The sequence below is a fragment of the Lethenteron reissneri genome, chromosome 25, assembly GCF_015708825.2.
Source record: "Lethenteron reissneri isolate LAM-NWPU_2019-01 chromosome 25, ASM1570882v1, whole genome shotgun sequence".
Classification (NCBI taxonomy): domain Eukaryota; kingdom Metazoa; phylum Chordata; class Hyperoartia; order Petromyzontiformes; family Petromyzontidae; genus Lethenteron; species Lethenteron reissneri.
Genome location: NC_083803.1, coordinates 6,070,830 through 6,090,645, shown reverse-complemented (window position 1 = coordinate 6,090,645; position 19,816 = coordinate 6,070,830). Strand labels below are relative to the sequence as shown.

At 45.3% G+C, this 19,816-nt stretch overlaps 1 protein-coding gene and 1 long non-coding RNA gene across 2 annotated transcripts in view; one reads left to right on the top strand and one right to left on the bottom strand.

Moving 5' to 3' along the window:
• Positions 1 to 18,520, top strand: part of ZFYVE26 (zinc finger FYVE-type containing 26) — a 40,926-nt gene extending 22,406 nt beyond the window's left edge. Inside the window, 20 exon segments of the mRNA XM_061559055.1 lie at positions 2,027 to 2,131; positions 2,524 to 2,646; positions 3,072 to 3,248; positions 3,865 to 4,120; positions 4,788 to 4,871; positions 5,287 to 5,486; positions 6,007 to 6,146; positions 6,815 to 6,843; positions 7,985 to 8,118; positions 8,599 to 8,819; positions 9,383 to 9,530; positions 10,150 to 10,359; positions 12,131 to 12,349; positions 12,754 to 12,951; positions 13,453 to 13,700; positions 14,166 to 14,292; positions 14,705 to 14,764; positions 15,611 to 15,817; positions 16,181 to 16,231; positions 16,407 to 18,520. Coding sequence (XP_061415039.1) covers positions 2,027 to 2,131; positions 2,524 to 2,646; positions 3,072 to 3,248; positions 3,865 to 4,120; positions 4,788 to 4,871; positions 5,287 to 5,486; positions 6,007 to 6,146; positions 6,815 to 6,843; positions 7,985 to 8,118; positions 8,599 to 8,819; positions 9,383 to 9,530; positions 10,150 to 10,359; positions 12,131 to 12,349; positions 12,754 to 12,951; positions 13,453 to 13,700; positions 14,166 to 14,292; positions 14,705 to 14,764; positions 15,611 to 15,817; positions 16,181 to 16,231; positions 16,407 to 16,610 — 3,141 coding nt within the window. The 3' untranslated portion in view covers positions 16,611 to 18,520.
• Positions 9,805 to 15,615, bottom strand: LOC133347101 (uncharacterized). The gene is made up of 3 exons (XR_009755686.1): positions 15,395 to 15,615; positions 12,117 to 12,259; positions 9,805 to 10,350 (listed from the first exon to the last, which is right to left on the bottom strand). It is a non-coding gene; the product is annotated as an uncharacterized LOC133347101 (long non-coding RNA).
• Positions 18,521 to 19,816: the final 1,296 nt, after the last annotated feature.

The window sequence follows — 19,816 nt, the reverse complement described above, 5'->3', positions numbered from 1 at the left end:
AGGTGCAACAGCTGCGCAAAGACATCAGTAGTAGCCTCCAGTCCATCGACAACACCCAGCTACCTGGAGAGTTAAAGGCTTGGTGTCTGCAGTTTGGTCTCCTACCCCGGGTGTTGTGGCCCCTAGCAGTGTATGAGGTTCCAATCTCAACAGTGGAGAAGATGGAAAGAGGAGTCACAGGCTACTTAAAGAAGTGGCTCGGAGTTCCACGATGCCTTACCACCATAGGCCTCTATGGAGATGGTGTCCTCAAGCTGCCCCTCACCAGTCTAACCGAGGAATTCAAGTGTGCAAAAACCAGGCTCCAGATGACACTGAATGAATCTCGAGACCCTAGTGGTGAGCAACAACGCGCCGACCTTGGCAACTGGGCGCAAATGGAGGCCAGGAAAAGCAGTCCAGGAGGCAACAGCAGCCCTCAGACATGCTGACATTGTGGGTCATGTTCAGCAAGGGAGAGGAGGCTTTGGACTAACTAGCCGTGCTGCTTGGAGTAAGGCCACTGCACCAGAGCGGCGGAAGATGGTAGTGCAGGAAGTACGCCATCAGGAGGAGGCTGCAAGGTGGGCCAAGGCAGTCTCTCTTGCCAAACAGGGACAGTGGACTCGATGGGACAGTGTGGGGAAGAGGAAGATCAGCTGGAAGGATCTGTGGGCCATGGAAGCGAGGCGGTTGAGCTTTTCCATCAGAGCAACATATGACGTCCTTCCAACACCAGTTAATCTTCACCAATGGTATGGTGAAGATCCGGACTGTGCCCTCTGTTCCATGCCAGCCAACCTCAGGCACATTCTCACAGGGTGTAAAACAAGCCTCACCCAAGGACGCTACACTTGGCGTCACAACCAAGTCCTTAAAAACCTTGCATCCGCCCTGGAGGACAAGCGAACTGCCACCAACTCCCTACCACCCCCAGCAGCATCACACCCCTTACGGACGACCTTTGTCCGCGAAGGGGCTAAACCACCAAAGAGCGGCTCTACACCAATAGAGCGAGACCAGCTGCGCTTGGCCCGCGACTGGAAAATGCTAGCTGACATTGGCCGGCAACTTGTGTTTCCTCCGGAGATCGCAACCACCACCCTAAGACCTGACATGGTGCTCTGGTCCCGTTCGCTCAAGAAGGTCTTCATCATTGAGCTCACAGTACCCTGGGAGGACTCAGTAGATGAGGCTTATGAGCGAAAACATCTGCGCTATGCCGATCTAGCTGCTGAAGCACGGCATCATGGCTGGAACACAGAAGTCCGACCAGTGGAGGTGGGCTGCAGAGGTTTTGTGGCAACATCTACAACCAGACTGCTTAGAGACCTGGGAATTAAGGGCCAGAGCCAGCGTTCGGCAATCAGAGCTGTATCGGAGGCGGCAGAAGGCAGCAGTCAGTGGCTCTGGATGAAGAGGAAAGACCCCAGCTGGGCCCCAAAGTGAGAGGGCCAGGAGGTATGCAGTCAACAATGCTTGACTCAGGGATGAGGACGCCCCTGCCATGCATAGTCCCATGGGATGTTGGCTATCAACAACAAGGCAACTCCTATGACTAATTGGGAATGGGACGCAAGCGTAGGATTGATCACCCTGTCGCTGGCCGCCTTTGGGGAGGGTGTATAGTATGAAAGGCCGAAACACCCTAGGACCCAAAGGTTCACTACTGACGATGCGCTCCCCAAATTTCACCAGGCTCACTGTTCATGAACTCTTGGAAGTGCTTGCACAAAGGATAATAACATCTCATCCTGTGTTCTTTGGAATAAGCCTGTTTTGGTCTTAAATGTAATGTTGTCATTTGTGAGCCTATCAGGGAAAAAGACCAGCCACTTATTGATTACCCACAATTTTTAAATGATGACCCATCTAAAATGTACATCCAGAATTGTGGAACTGCCATTCAGTAAATTACAGAAAATGTCGGTTTGTGTTACTGCACTGGCTTCACCAGTCACTGTATTCTCTTGCTTGGGAGCTTGAGTGCATTATTATGGCCTTGTCTAAAACCTGATCGTGATGTGCTTTGTCTATCATTGTTCAGATACAAAACTTCTCCATTCTTGAGAATTGCACAAGCTGGACCGATGTGGTGAAGGAATCGATTCAAGATCCTGCACGCGTTCTGGAGGGTCTGCTGAAAGTGAAGGTAACACACTCTTTACATTTATCTAATTTTTTTTTCCGTCTGAGGACGACCGCTTGCTTGTGTTGCGATCGAAACGTCGTGATATATTTTTTTTTTTTTCTATCTACGTGACTTTACCGAAAGAACCAAAGAGCATACGTTTATCTTTTGCATGATTTTAAGGTATATCCACTTCATCACATAATATCCTGCTTTTCTCTGCATTACGGTGCTCATTGCCGTTGTTGTTATCCTTGAAGATGTTGAGTGCAAAATACGGCTAGCCGGGTTTTATTGTACATACATTCTAGTAAATTAGCAATTTAATATTAGGATTTATATCACGTCTAATTGCAAGCAGATCTCGATTGCGCACATATTACAGCCAGCATGGATGTGTATTGGTTCTGCAGAAGTTTGCAGTGTGCAGAGAGTGGGCCCAGCTCTACACTGTGGGAGCGGACTGTCTGCTCAAAATCGTGGAGGAGGAGGTGGCCCACTTACTGGAGAAGGGCGACACGGAGCGTGCACAGCACGTGAGCCCTCACTCTAATCATACACAAGCAGCACGCCTGCACGGAAAAATACATGCAGGCAATGCCTGTGCACTTGTGTGTGGTGTGTATTGAAGGGGGAGCGGTGGTGTAGCAGTTAGCACGCTGCGCAACGAACCTCACGGCCAGAGTTAGATTCCTGCTCACGGCCAACACCATTGACGAATATCTGAAGCGGTCCTGGGCCTCCCCTGGGTCGACTCAGCCTCAAATGAGTACCTGGTGCGATGTGGAAATGACGGCACTGGGGAGACAAAGGCGGCCAGACGTGGTGCTGGCCACCCACCTCCTCGTGTGACGTGCCGGCCTTCATAGGGGCTCGCTAACAGCACTTGCCCTAACAGTTTAAGGCTAAACAGGAGATTTGTGTCTTTGTGTATTGAACTGATGTAAGGTGTGGTTCACAGCTTCTGGAGTCTCTAGGAGAGGTGCAAACGTGCCAGAGCGTGTGCGAGCGGCTGCTGGAGCAGTTCCGCAGCGTGACGGCCAGTCACTTCCTGTCCGACTACCTGAGCACACACTTCCTGCCTTCAATGTCTCCCGAGCAGAGGAAGCTTACTCAAACCATCTGGATTGGGACACAGGTGAGGGCTTCATACGGTAGTTCATTCGTGTAGAATTCATATTAGAGGCTTTTGTCAACCTGAAAATGGACTGATCATGACGAATATATTTTGATTCGAATAATTAATTAATGACTTTGTCATATGACATATCACCCGGAATGCGCCCAACGATTTCATCAGATCACGGAACCTAAGCGGGCTTGAGCCTGCCGCAGGGCTACATTGCCAGCAGAGGGCAGTGCAGCGGAATCCATTGATGTATTCTAAAATGCTCCAACCTTTGTGATCCCTGCCTTCAACCAACACTGACCAGAATATTGAGGTGTTGTCAAACAACCCCCATGACCCACATGGTGTAGGAGAGGCCTCATCCAGCAGTGGATTGATAAAAAGTCTGTATATGTACAATTTTGGTGGCTTTACCTCATTGACTTGTGACTCGATTGCCTTGGATAATAATGTGGTGAAGAAAAAACAAGCTAGTTCAGAGCTCGTAAATAATAGATCATGTCTTGAATCCAGAAAACATTGTTTGTGAACGTCGCTCAATTAAACGAACGTTCACACGAGTGTGCGCGTATACTATTGTGTGCACGCGTGTATCTTGCGCTCCGTCTGTTGGCTCTTTGTGCAGCTGTTGCTGGACCTGCCTCAGTCGGTGCACGTGCACTACCAGGAGCTGGTAAGTGCGCCTATGCTGCTGCTGGAGCAGCTGCTGATGAACATGCGCGTTAACTGGGCAGAGGGCGCCGTGCGAACCCTGCGCACGCTGCTCATAGGGGGGAGGTTCGTGGACATCACGAGCGAGGATGTGGACGTGCTGCTCTCAACGTACGCGAGCAAGGCGTTGGAGTTCCCTTACGTGTCCCAACGATCCCGCAGTCGACAAGGCAAGTGCTGTCGTGCAGAGCAAGGATGCTCCCAATCAAGACTATCCCTCTCTGTGCCTCCCTCACCATGCGCCCAGTCACGCTTTCGTTCCTTTTCCCTTCTTGCTCCCCTTCACTGAAACAAACTCCCATTCCACATAAAACAAACATCTTCACTGACCTGCTAACATTCCGCCCTTGAAACAACCCCATCTCTTCTCCCTTGTCCATCCTACTGCTACTCCCTGTCTCCACTCCCCAGCTACGACCAGGCCAACCTTAACCCCTCCTTTTATCACTCCCACATGTTCTCCTGTCACCGTTACTACATCACCTCTTTTAGTAACCCCACACTTTATTTCAACCACTATTATCTTATATACAATTTTATAATTGTTGTAAAGCGCCTTGGAATAAGGTGCTTTATAAACGCATCTAAGATAAGATCACTTTGACATGCAAACAATTTCGATGGGGATAAAAAAGCGTATTGTTTTTTCTCTTTTTTATTGTAGAGACGTGTGAAAATTGACAATGTTGGAAACAAGATGAATTCCGTTGCCATAGAATATTCCTAACATAGTGATAAAATGAATGCACTTACCTTTGTGTCATGATGCCAGCACACCACGGATACTCGCCCATGCTGCCATCTCACAAGCCCTTGTAAATGTCTTCCTGTCTTTAGACTCAAATGGCAGCACACCTGACTCTGGAATGTCCAAATTTGGAAGCTCCCCTGAGGCCACCAAGTCTGGTTCCCAAGCCTCAGGTAATATGGTACCTTATTGCATTTAGTTTTTGTCATGGCATTTTCAACATGGTGGGCAGACAATGGCAGTGTTGCAAAAATAAATTGTTGTACTATACATCTATACTCCCTACCTTCACAAATCAGTCCTGACAAGCATGGTGAAATAATGTTAAACAACCCCCACAACCTGCATAGCGAGGTCCTCGTCATGCTAAATTGAAAAATGGGTTGTAAATATACGTGTACAAACCATTTTTCATATCACCAATCTTGTCATTTCATCACTTGATTATTGTGCGATTTCCTTGTTATTTTTCACGTCAAAGGCATAAAAAGGAAAGCGCGTTAAATGACGAAATACGCGACCAAGTATATTTTGTTTGTCATTACGAACATGCCCAATTTGATTTTGTCGTCTGCTCTTTCACCACAGATAAAGACGGGTCGAGTCCAGATGGCTCTGTGGGTTCCATACCTGGCCCACGGACTTCCACGCCTGTGGAGAGGAGAGCCAGCCGTGCAGTACGGACTAACAGTTGGTCTCCACCGGCCACCGTCCCTACCAAGAACGATTGGGTGCTGGACGAGAAGGCTCGCGTGTGCATGGCTTGCCAGCAAGAGACCTTCAGCATGGTACGGGGCGGATTACTGGTGCTTATCGTTGTCGACATTGGCTATGGGTTTTGGTAATCAAGAAGTGAGGAATAAACGTAACTGAGATATTCAGTAGATGTGATTCAATAATTATGTTTTGTAGTTTAGTCGTGGTTTTGGTTTGGCGTGCCCATTTGGTTTTGAGGGCTTCTCTTGTTCAATGCAAACTTGTAGCATTTGAGTTTGATCTCTGACCTTTCAGCAAGTCTTCACCACTTTGCACAACCTCAAAGATAACATGGCCTGTGAACTGGCAACCTAACTTTGGTTCTTGGTTTTGGCTAACATCAGTGGCAAGTTATATTTGGACTAGTCTTGGCCCCCAGCGCCTTCACCAACCCACACTAGCCAATGTGGTGAAGTTTGGCCCATCAGGTCTCCATGACTGGCATGGAGAAGCTGTCGTTAAGCAGTGGATTGACCAAGGCCTGTAAAGACATATATATATGTAATTGTTATTATGGCCTCAAAGCACTGGTTCGATTCTGTCTCTTTGCAGTTCAACAGGCGGCACCACTGCCGCCGCTGTGGCCGTGTGGTGTGCACCAGCTGTTCCAGCAGGACCATGGTGGTGGACACCTACAACTCGGGGCCTGTGCGTGTCTGCTCACAGTGCTACGACTACTTCCAAAGTGATGGGTACGGCCTCCCACTCTCTCGCAGGCCCTTTACTTGAACGTGTATATCGCATTACAACACTTTGCAAAGCAACATTTTGCGGTCGGGTCGATTAACTTGTGTAAATGCTTCCCCCGAGCTCTCATACTCTGATGGTGCATTGTCTTTGAGTTGTGCGCCTTTTGGCGTCATCTGGCCCAACCCATGTGAGACTAGGCTTTAAGGAAAGCTGTCTCGGGTGTGGACCAATCAACTTCAAGGACAGTGCACATTATCAGAGTTATGTTTTTTGTTTGCATTATGACTGCAGGTATTGTGGTGGTCTATGCAAACATGACTCCTTGTAAAAAAGGTGTCCGTTTTGTTGCCAAATAGAAGGGTTAAAAACCAATTATCATAACTTGTACATTTTAGCCGGGCGGTGGTAGCGGCATTTTCTTGGAAATCCAGCACTGGAGGGTGAGGGTTGGCGGATCGCACAAATGTTTAAAAATTCCCTTCCCGTGGACGTCAGGGTTTCATACCCTGGCTTGCCAGGAGAAGGCAGTACAGCTAAAATTCGCACTGCACTTGTTTTGTCTGTATGGGATAAATTTTCACTCTGCCTTTGTTTTTGGATTTATAGAGAGCTGTTTGGTACTTTTATATTTAACAAGCATCTTTTGTCTTGTGTGTTTGATGTTTTACAGGCCTACTGAAGGTGAATCTCCAATAGAAGGTATCTTAATGTTCAATAAATAAATATGTAAATAATCTTTATTTTAAGCTTTCGTGACTACAGGAATCCATACTCTTTGGTTCTTTCGGTACATGACTTTACCGACAGAACCAAAGAGTAAATATGTTAATAGTTAAGTAAAATATATTGATAACACGTAAAGCAGTCACTAAAAAAGTGTTGATTTTACTGCATAGTATCTCCCTGCTCAGTGATTCACTCGTAATCAAGTTAATTTCAAACATAAATATTTGCGTGACTTGCTCCATATAGTGGTAATCAACAGGTCATCAATCACAAAACACTAAAAAATTTCAGTGAAAAGAGCGTATTGTGAGCAAGATGCAATGTTACCCTTTACTTGGCTCGGTTCTGGATCAGAAGCCTTTCATACATGCTTTTAAAGCAGCGTTTTGTGGGCAAGCATTGGGGGATCGAACACACTCGCCTGCAAGGTTGTAAAGTGGCCAGGAGATGGCAGGAGGTGACAATGAGTGTGAGTGTTATTCACTCACTCGTTCGTTACTCGGTTCGCTTGTCTTAGTGAGAGTCGCAGCGGCAGCATGTTGAGTAGAGAAGTCCAGACCTCCCTTTCCCTGGAGACAGAATCGAGCTTTTCCTTGGGAATTCCCAGGCGTTCCCAGGTTAGCTGAGCGACAGTCCCACAAGCGTGTGTCCTAGGCCGACCCCGGGGTCTTCGCCCAGTGAGACATGCCCAGTAGAGTTCCAGGGGGAATCTACCAGGGGACATCCTTACCAGATGCCCGAACCACCTCAACTGGCTCCTCTCGATTCGGAGGAGCAGCGGCTCGACTCTGAAGCTCTCTCCCGCATTACCGAGCTTCTCACTCGATCACGGAGAGTGAGCCTGGCAACCCTGCGGAGAAACTTCATTTTGGCCCCTTGTTCCCGCGATCTCATCCTTTTGGTCATTACCCAAAGTTATTCACTCATGTGTTGAGAATTTTCTCCAGGTATTCCGATTTCCTCCAACATTGAAATCAAATGTAAAAAAAAACTATATGATTAAACTTCACCATATGGTCATTCTGAAATAAAGCCTAAAGGCACCCATTGGGGCTTTGTCATATAAATAAAGGTCATTATTGTTATGAAAGTGCACCACGATTGTTGTCTGCAGGTGAACCGGGGCAGGAGGAGGTGGCCGACTCGCCACTCCAGATTGTTCTGCAAGCGGGAGAGGACAATGTGTGGTCTATGTCCTTGAATACCTCAACCAGTCAGCGCATTCGTGAGGAATTCTACTACGATCAGGTACCCCTGCCACTGTTTTTAGCTCTTGATTCACATTGTGTTTCTTTCAAGCTTTCTGACAAATAAGTTTACTTCTTAATAAGGAAAAGAGGCAGTTTTGTCGTGGTATAAATACAATTATCCAATCCACTAGGCGTAACGGTGTAGGTGTTTGTGTGCTGAAAATCATTCTTCTGTGTTTTTAGGTTGTACTGCCTATTTTTTCTGCTTGATGTCCAATGTTTTCCTCCACGGGCTGAGAGCTTCTTTGAATTTAGTTCCAGAAGAAGCTTCCAGCAGGTGGAGCTAAACATCAGACATAGTGCCGAACAACACGCGGTGCAACCCGAAAACACATCGGGGTGGGGGGGGGTCCTTTGCTTGCCGACTTCCCACTCCACCATTGATCGACTCTTGCCCACAGCTATATTATAGTGTAAAGGATAATTATTGCCTTGCTCGTCTTGTTAATGGGACGGTAACGTTGTGCCCGTGGCTCAGGCGCCCAGCGCGTCGCTGTGTGTGGCCCTGCTGAAGCTGCACAGCAACGTGGTGCAGTGCAGCCACCAGCTGATCGAACACTGCCGCGAGCTGTCGCTCACACTCAACGAGCCCGAGGTGGACAGCATCCTTGTCATCGGCATCATGCGCAACCTGCTCTTCAACGCCAAGATGATGTTCTCCTCCGCTGGCCACAGCCAGGACCTCGGCGTCTGTGACAGGTCCGTGGTTTAACGTGCCGTCTCGTTTACATGATTGCAGTGCACTCGGATGAACGTTGGAAGGAACCTGCCTTTGGAGCAGAAGCATGTTTATTTAAATTATAACACAATTTGCTCCACAACAGCAAGATTAGTTTTAGTTTTTCCATTAAGCAATGGTGCTTCCATATAGCAATTGCCCATAGTGTACATACTTAATGAAGGCACGATGTATGAATATGGAATCGATTTACATGTATAGCCTGTTTATCAATCCACTGCTGCATGAAGACTCCTTATAACGTGTCAGCAGGTTGACCATACTATACTTCTCCATGCTGGTTAGTGCGGTTTGGTGAATGCGGGTAGTATAAAGACATGCGGTACAGCAATGGATGCACCTGATGATTTGCTAGTCAAGCACCAAACAGACTTAAACCTGCTTAGCTTCCAAGATCTGATGATGTTAGGTGCATTTGGGGAAATTTGGTCATGTGCATGAAATTGATGTCAAGGGGTTATAGCGGAGGCCTTGGTGGTGACTTGTGGATGTGTACGTGCCGTCTCGCGCGCTGTTTTCGCAGCTACATAAGCCGCGTTGACGTGCTGAAGATCCTGGTGTCGGCAAGCTACCGGCTCATCCCGTCCCTGTACGACATCTTGCGTCCCAGCGCCGTCACGAGACTGCGCGATCAGCTGATCCAGGACGAGCGATACCTCCTCGCGATCGAGGTCAGTCCTAAACAACAACCCTTCAGTGGCAAGCGCTCTTGTCTGAGCAAAGTATGGATTTTAAACTACGTGAAATTATATTTCAGCCTTAAAACTGATCAGCCGTGTATCTTGATCATCAGATGTTTTATAACGCAAATAGTCGTTTTAGTTTAAATTTTAATACAAAGTCACATTTCAAATACTTCACATTTAGTTTAGTTTTTTCATTGAACTTGACTTGCATAAAATTATGACTCTGAATAATGTAAACTAACATTACGCATAAAACCTGCTTGTTAGAGTAAATGTTTATTTAAGGCAGCACACAGTCTCCTCACCTCTGATTTAGCACGGTTGGCTATATACGGTGCGAAAGAAGTTTAACATACGTATAGCATGTAACACAAAGGCTCATATTTGGAGATGTGGAATTGAGTTCTGCTTATATTCATGATTTAACAAATGCCATTTTACTACGGCACGCTTAGCTTTGTGGCTATAAATCCCCAGCGCACTATAACAATGGCGAAACAATATTTAGCCTGCAGTGTGACGCTTGTTACTTTATAGTCCCGTTCCTAAAGCTCTGTGATAAATGCATCGAACATGCGTGCCAAACCATGCTGTGCCATTGCAGGTTTCGACCAAGTGTGGGCTGGACACGGGCGGGGTGTGGAGTTCCTGGGGCATGGCTTGCATGCGTGCGGGCTGCCTCTCATCGGCTCGGGAGAAGTTTTCCCGTTGCATGAGGCCACCGCCAGACCTGAACCAAACGTCGATGGGTTCCATTGTCCTGCAGGAAGTTGTGCAACACCTGGAGAGCACCATGCCGGGCAGTCTGTCGATGGTGGGCAAAAAGTCATTTCTGTCGCTTTGTTTTTGTCATTTATTCTAGATTTGAAGCTATCGTGTGACTGCAAAGATTCATACTCTTAGGTTTTTTTCGGTGAAGTCACGTAGGTAAAAAATAAAATTTAAAGTTAATAAAAGTGATAATGGAAATAAAATAATAAATCACGACGTTTCGGAGGCAACACAAGTCTCCGTCATCAGGTGGGACCGTCACAGCTAAAATTACTGCATAAAGTGATTTATTATTTTATTACTATTATTACTTTTATTAACTTTTAATTTTATTTCTTACCTTTGTCATTTATGATCCGTTCTATATGGAGGCTACCTGCCCGAGCCCACTTGCGCTGCAGGGAATTTATGTTTTTGATAATTTCAATTCCTCATGTGAGAAAGTTGTTTTAGGTTTTTTTCATTATTTCTCTTTGTTTTTTTAATGCCATTTTTGTAACCCAGGTCAGTCTTGTAAATGAGACTATCCTGGTCTCTTGAGTTCTCACCTGGGTAAACAAAATATACTTAACTTGAAGTCCCCCATCACAATGAATCCGAAATTACCAACTCTCTCCACTCATTTCGATTTAAAGCTTTCGTGACTGCAGGGATTCATCTTCTTGGTTCTTTCGGTAAAGTCACGTAGAAGGGAAGTAATAAAATAATTAAAATAATTAAAATAAAACATAATAAACTAAAATAATTCTCACGACGTTTCGGCTACAACGCAAGCAGCCGTCTTCAGGTGAGAGAATAAAGTTTAGATGGAAGCATATATAATTTTTACGACGTAGAATTGTAATGTATTACTTGCTGTTAGTAACTCAGCTTATTGTAGAGTATAGTAAGTATACTGATGATGCTATGCAGTTTATACTTTAGTTTTTTATGTAGTTTATACTTTAGTTTTCTACGTGGTTGTTTAGTAACTGCAGCTACATACTATTAACATTCCTTTCCTTTGTTAATGCTACTCCCTGCACCCTCCCTTGGTGCTGCTGATCCTGCATAATGCATGGGCATAATATGACTTTGAAACCCCCCTGCCCGCCTCCTACTCATTTCCCATGAATATGCTAAATTCCTCTTGATATGCACATTCTTTTTGTTAAGGCGCTCTTCTTCCACCTCCAACCCAGCTTATATATAAGCTCCTAGCTAGGCAGTGTCTCATTCTTCACCTGAAGATGGCTGCTTGCGTTGTAGCCGAAACGTCGTGAAAATTATTTTATTTTATTGTGTTTTATTTTTATTATTTTATTACTTCCCTTCTACGTGACTTTACCGAAAGAACCAAGAAGCTCTCCACTCAGTGCCATATTAATGTAAACAATACGCTCCATTATCTTGAAGTATATTATTGGTCCTGTTAACTCCATCTTATAAGTAACATTTCTATATAAATGCCAATTCACATACTGTGATTGAGTATAACTGTTATATGTTAATTAAAAAGCTAATTATGTTGGGTTACTTTTACAATGTTTACACCACAGCATTCGCCTATAGCTGTTACTTTCCCACAGGGTCGTGGATGACCGTCATTTTCATGGGCAAAGGATAAACCTACTACGTAAATTTTGATAAGCTGTAGCAAACATCTACAAGAAATGTGGCTAAACCCAAAAAGGAAGTGTGAAATCACACGTGTGCGTTTTTAGAATACAAATTTTACAAGACTCGTACAATATACAGATGTACATTGTTGATAATTCTGGGCGTTGGTAACATCGATGTTTGGCGCAACGTTGTGAATACCGGCTGTTGGGCAGGACGACGACGTGCTGGCTTCGCTCAACGAGCTGGAGTTGCTGCTGAAGATGGAGGGCTCTCCCGTGGCTGCGCCGCATTCTCCCAAAGCCCCGCCGCGGGACACGCGGCTCGAGGAGTGCCTCTTTTACCTGCAGCATTACGGGACGTACCTGTCGCTCGTCAGCTTCTACGGTCGACACGGCCGTTACCACGAAGCCCTCACCTTTCTGCTCGAAAAGGTGCTCTTTTTTTTATTCGCGTTTATACAGATAGTTTGTCTTTGGTGTTCATGGGTTAGAGTTTCTAGCCCTGGTTTACTTTGAAACTCTGACAATGTCAGAGCTAATAATGTTTCGGGTTACCCTCAATCTGCCCCCCTCTCCCGTGTATCCTCACCCCAACTTCCCCTGGCTCAAATCCCTTCGGTGCTTCTTGTTTTGCCTTCCCTAGTAATGTTCCTCGCTCACAAAGCAGCTGTTGTATTTAGATACCAATTACATTTCAGTTGTAATTGTAAACAACAGTTTCTTGCAGTATAAAAAACGTCAATGATATCATCAGGTGGCTGTTTAATTCTTGCTCACAGTTTCCTCCAGGATTCCTGTGTGCAGCACACATGATGTGGCTTCTGCTCTTTATACAGAACTGTGCAGAGCACGTGTTTGTAGAGGGCCTGCTCGTGCCCTGCCTGGGCAAGGGCCAGCTTGATGTGCTGGAGAAGCATCTGGAGGAGCTGGATCCCAGTCTGCAGCGCTGGAGAAAATACCTCATCGCGGCCTGCAAATCTATGGACAACAAAAACATGTCCAATGTGCTCTATGCCCTGCAGTGCTTCATGAAGGTGGGCCCTCAATTTGATTTGTCTCAATGTTCATTCTTTGGCATTCGGCATAATGTTCCATACCACCATCTCTGGATGTAGCTTGACCACACGATAGTCATTTGCAGAATTCTCCGCAGTGTGTGTGTGATGTTAAAGTATACGCATGATGCGGTCGTGTAGCGGTTCACGTGCTGCGCTATGAACCTGGTGACCTGAGTTCGATTCCCGTGGCCAACACCAGTGACGATTATATTTATCTGAACCAGTCCTGGGCCTCCCCTAGGTTTATTCGGCTTGAAATTTGTACTCGGGGTGGTGTGTAAAAACATCGCCACTGGGGAGACAAAGGCGTCAGGTGTGGTGCTGGCCACCCATCCCCCTCGTGTACCGTTCCGGCCTTCATAGATGCTCACTAACAGCACTCGCCCCAACAGTCTGTCAAGGCTATACGGGGGATTTTTGTTTTGTACCGTTTGTCGATGGTGGATGAACGATAACTTTGAGCCTCCCCTTACACAGGATAATGTGCGAGCAGCGATGACGTGCATAAACTTCTTCAGAAAAGGTGCAAACTCGTACGCTGAGCTTGCCACGCGACTGGATTTCCTGGAGAGGGCCAAGAACCACCTCAATGTTGCACTGAGTGAACAGCAAGCGAAAGCACCGACGAGTGGACCGGCTGCCAGTCGCATCTTGCCCGGCTCCTCATCCACTCCGAGCCAGAATGCACCTTTCACTCTCAAGATGTCCAAAATACAGCTGTCAAGGTTTGTACCTTGATAATAATTGCACGTTGTCTTACATGCTGCGTCGTTATTATTTTACTCCTACTGATTTCATAAAAGATGTTCTGCTTGTGACTTTAGAACTAAACATTTACTATAAAATAAGCATTACACCAAACATTTGCAAAAAAATAACAATTCCAAAATGCAGTTTTGTATTTGTGAGACGTGGTAATCTGACCTGAAGAGCAGACAGAAGCATTAAATCAACAGAACTAACAGAGCTGTATACACCACCTCACAGCAAGTCGCAAAACGTCAGATGCTACAGGAGAGTGCAACATTGCACCTTTCGACAAGGTTAAGAGAGCGGGAATCACATACCAATCATCCATTACAGAAAATGGACAACCGTGGATACATAGTGCAAGCAGTCCCCCGCTAAGCGCCAACTCGGATGACTCGCACAATTGTTTTTATTAAACGCATAATTTTTTGCGCTTGCAGGAACATACGCAGAATTGAGCTGCAGGTTGAGGTGACCCGCTTTCTGAGCCAGTACGATACAGCGACGGCGAGACCTCCGCCCACCCTATTTGACGACAACAACGTGAAGAGCGAGGTCGCCTGCCTGGTAGGCCCAGGATATGCGTCCCGTTTCACACCCACTGCAGCGTTGCACACTGCGCACACCGAGTGATTGTGGAATGTGCACCTGTGTTACGTTCCTGAGAGATTAATTTTGATCATGAATTAACATGCAACATTGACTGAACTATTTGGACAGATTAATAGATTACCTTTGTATAGGAAGTGAAGGTCAACACATTTATGCATGTCAAGAAAAATGTCTGTAAATATTAAGTATACGCTTTTAAACTATTTGTAAAATGTCTCGCTAAATTTGTTTAGACGACTTGTAACATTAGCAACTATGCCTTTGACTGCAGTGTTCGTTTTATTTCCTGGGCATTTTTTATTTTCCAGGACTAACTCTTGCGTTTGTGCCCTCTTAACCTGAGCTCATTTGGATTTCCTGCGTGCAGCTGATGCTCTCTGGTGGAAACGTGGAGGTGGGATTTGGAAATGCCTTCCGAATTCTACAGGTTTGCTACCAGTGGCCGAATTAAACATTGTGATTCATGCACACAAGGGAGCAGTGCAGCACGGCTTGGGGGCGTTTCTCTCACTGTGCTTAGCATCTTCAATTCTTTTCTTTTTAGTTTGGCTGTTGGAGCCTTTGGCATTTATGTAAGTCGGGCGTGACTTGCAACTTTCGTCGACTCACAAATCTTACATCTACCGGTTGCAAAGATATTTCATAATTTACTTAAAGTAATTATTTGTAAAAAATTGTGTGATTCATTTGCTGACTTGGTGCTTGACACATCTAACGTCAATCACTTCCCACCCCACTCATGCGGTGTTGCCACGCGACAGACGTTACTCTTTTCTATGGTAGCCTAAAATGGGTTGTTTTTTAATCTGCAAGTTTACGCATGTTGCAATTACAGTTCAAGGGATACTTTTTGGTTTAAACCTTACATTGTAGGCTATGTGTGGATAAGGAGGAATGGGATATAGAGATATATACATATATAAAACACAACAAATATATTAGTAGCTATGTGAGAGAAAGTGAAGTAATTGGCACTTAATGTAAAAATAAAAACGCAACTTAGTGATGGGATTTGTGACTATTCAGTGCTTCTGTGTACCATGTGGTTGGCGCATACCTGTATAGTTGGTCTCTCGGAATGCCGGTCTTGCTTGACTCCAACGTTTACATTGCACCTACATCCTGCCTCGATCCCATTACCCAGGTTTCTCATTCAAAAGAGATCATGAGTGCCATTGTGCCGTCATCCTCTTTCAAGGGCATTTTGGCAGAAGGTTTTATTCAGGGTGCACGTGCGAGCGTATGTGCATACGTCTGTGCGTGCGTGTTGTAGGAGTTTCAGTTGCCGGCGCTGACGGTGTACACTCGGGTGGCGCGACGCTTAGTGGAGGAGAGGCAGCTGCACGAGGTGGAGACACTGTTGCGCAATGTTTCCGAGTCCGGTTCGGCAGATCCCAATGACTGCGACTCGATTGCCCTGGACACGGTCCGCGCTGTGGCCGCCGCAACGGCAGCGCAGCCTGGCACGGGACAGCTGCAGGTGCGTGTGTGTGTGTGTGCGAGTCAGGCTTGGCAAGCAAACTCTAGCTGTGGTAACCCTATACAGAGCCCTTTCCGAGCAGTGTGCTGTTTATAGCTGCCCATGGGGCTATTCTTGGTTTTCTACCTTAGCTTGACAGAAACTCTGCACGCTAGGCATACGATACTGTAGGTGTCGCTCCTGTATGGAGTGGATTTTCAAAGGTTACGGCTACACTATTTGTGAGCTGTGACAATTTGTACAATCCTATAAACCAATCAAAAAAACTTGTTCGCTCTTAAGCATTGGAGTGATATATGCATCAAGAACTATTTATGAAGAAATTACGTTTATACTGATCATATTTTACGTGTTATATTTAAGGCAAAGGAGATTGAAAATCTGATCATGAAGATAAAGAACAATTCTGCGAAGGTACCCACACATTTCCACACAATATGCCATGTTTCATTTGCTTATTTTATGACGGCGTTTCAAGGCCGTGTTTTAACTCCACATCTTACGAATCCTGATGACGTACGTTCGAGTGCTCACCATCACCTTTGTGTAATGAGCATCCTGCCGACGCGCGCGTTGACCTGTGCCGCAGATCGAGGCCCACCTGCTGTGTGGAAAACTGCGTGCTGCTTACCTGGTCGCCGTGAAGCTGCCGGGTAGGGATGCATCGCGCTGGGTGGAGACGATCCGCACGCGAGCTGCTGAGCTGGAGCAGGCTGTAATGGTGGAGCTGTGCGAACGATGGCTGAGCACCCACGGCGACACGGCCCCGCCGCCTGGCCAATCCAAAACCTGAATCTTCGCAAAGCAACGACTGCGAGCCGCCGCCGCTCTATTCATGTTACCCACACTAATGTAAAGTTACCCCCGCGTGCATTTCATTTTCCCGTCACAAGCTCCCTTGTTTTGTAGGAACTGACGGGCGGTGCAGGGACAAGTAGAACCTATTTCCATTTCACTTGCCAAAGTTAGTTTTCCGTAAAGTGAACTGTGTAGAGGCCTCCATTGTCATGCGCAATGATAAATGGTGGCTTGTTGTCGTGTGTGCCTCTTGTGCTTACTGTGCCGGGCCAAGTAATGAGTGCACCCTGGTTATATTTGCCCCTTACTATCCTTCAGGGTTATCAGTAAGTGCCCTTAATAGGTCTGTGTGTGGTTATTTGTTTCTCTGTGACCCTTCCCTCTCTTTGACACTCGTTTGTTTCAATAGCTGGTGGTGGTGTTAGATAAATGCTAAGTCAACTTTGTTGGCTTTGGACAAAATTGGATGCTGCCCGATCTCAGCAGTTTTGCAGGCATGCACAAAGGCTGAATGTGGAATGCTGCACTTTATTCTCGCTTGAATGAACATTAGGATCTTGTTTCAAGAGTCCTGTGCTGTAATCTTTGTATCATTAATCTGTGGAGCACACGCACCACATTGTGCTCTGAAAGGCCATTAATGGATGCAAAGGGACAATAGTTTCAAACTTTACCGACTTGTGCTCCTGCACCGGTGGTTCTGGGAGACAACCCGGCAACCGTATTGGTGGAGGAATAATTTTATAAATGTTAACAATATGTTATTGACAAATTATACGTGTGTTTTGATGAACCTTGTTGCTGACTGTCACTGCACGGTATGTTACTTTAAATTCAAATAGTGAGATGAATGTATTTTTCTGAAGTTTTGTAGACTTTATAAATTGGAAGTGCAGTTGAGCCTTGAACGACTATATCCGAAGGTGCTCCGAATAGACCGCTTTGTATTTTAAGGTTAATTTCTTTGACCTCACTCCTGAATTAGAATGCATATTTCACAAGTATTAGATGAAGCTGGCCTGTACGTAATCGATCACTCTTTTTGGTCATCTTTTATAATGTACAGTAGAGTGGTTATTTATTGCATATTCAGGGAGAACGTTTTCACTTTAGCCGATAATGTACAAATAGACCAGGACACGCAATGCCAATGTGATTGCACACAATTCCGATAATAAATGATGAGGTGGTTCTTGATAATTCTTTGGCCACTAATAGCTTTTGATTAAGTGAAATAGATGTACAAAGAGCATTACTGTGCAATAGCCTTTTTTGTAAAGGTTAACAAGCTGTTAAAGCGAGTACGTGAAACGATTGTTGTCTTGGAAGTCTGTGTTCTGTAAGGGTTTAGTATGCGCTTTCCTTTTGGGTACACGAAGCCATTCATACCAAGGAATATTGTTTTAAGGTTAAACCAGGGAATGACGAGGTAAAAATAATTAATTTATCTCACGCATTACATTGGCTTAAATGTTTAATGTTAATGGTTCAATGGTTTAGTGTTTATCGTAATGAAACACCTATGTGCACTAATAATTATCCCATTGGAATATCCATACATTTGAATGTTTAAAAATAGAATATCTCTCTTAAGCTCCTGGATATCGCCTAAGGTCGAAGACAGTAGGGGTGGAGCTGTAGTGCAGCGGTGAGTGTACTGCGCGCTATGGACCCGGTGACCCGAGTTCAGTTCCCAGCCGTGACCAACAATGAGTGGCGATTAATATCTGAACCTTGACTTAAAGCTTTCGTGACTGCAGCAATTCATATTCTTTGGGTCTTTCGGTAAAGTCATGTAGATGGGTTCAAGGAAAATAACCAAAAACTACGACGTTTCGATCGCAACACAAGCGGTCATCAGGAAAAGGGGGTTAGCTTCTGATGGCAAATTGTTTATAAAGGTTGAAAATGGGCGTAGCCCAAATGTCAGCAGCATGGTAATGTAAGTGATGACCAGCGACCGCGATTGGCGGTGGGATTCCACCAATTGAAGGGCTGCCAGGTAAAAATTTGCATGTTAATGTAAGATCGCAGAGCCGACGCCACGTCGAGGTACGGCGTGCGAAGGTGGCTGTGTTGGTATAAGAAATCTTACCTGTTAATGTAAACCCATCTTCTCGGTTGAAATTGTGTCTGTGTCTGTATATATATCAATGGCTTCATGAACGAATCTTTGTTGATAGCCAGTGGGTATGCAAACCAGTAGGTTTGCAAACCAGTGGCTATCAACAAACATTGATTAGTTCACCTTCGCGTGTCGTACCTCGACGTGGCGGTTGCTCTGCGATCTTACATTGACATGCTAATCTCTCACATTGACATGCTAATCTCTCACATTAACATAGCCACCTCAGCACGCTCGCCGTGGAGGACGCTCAATGATTTCACATTAACATGCCAATTTTTACCTGGCAGCCCTTCAATTGGTGGAATCCCACCGCCAATCGTGGTCGCTGCCCATCACCTACATTAACATTAGCTGCCCCAAACATGCTGCTGACATTTGGGCTACGCCCATTTTAAACCTTTATAAACAGTTTGCCTTTAGAAGCTAACCCCCTTTTCCTGATGATGACCGCTTGTGTTGCGATCCAAACGTCATAGTTTTTTTTGTTATTTTCTATGAACCTATCTACGTTTATTTTCCTGAAAGACCCAAAGAATCTAATATCTGAACCTGTTTTATCCCCCCGTCACCACTTCCGAGTCCCCTTCAGTTTATATTTGACCAGTATGGTGGAACATGGTCAAACCACACCCCTATTACTAACAAGACGCAGCGAGACCTTCCAGTAGTGAATTGACGAGGGATCTACGGACTTGTTTTTTGTTTTAACTATGGCACTGGTCATCTGTTAATGCTGGAATATCATTTATACAGGATTCTTAGTATCGTGGGAATTGTCTTAGTCTTTATGACAAATGTTTGATTTACAAATTATTAAATGCTGCTAATTAGACAGTTGGTAGAACATATGACAAAACGATTTTCAAAAAGGGAATTCATAATTAAGTGTTGCATTGGGAAATAATTATTCAAGTTCAGTAATCTGCTTGCATGAGATACGCTAATACAGTCGTGATAAACAAAATAAATGTTTTTCTTATTTTTGAAAAATGTTGCCACTAAGAATGTAAATTTCTTTAACATATTAATTATTTTTGTAAGACACTTCATGACAATGTATCGTGCACACTTAC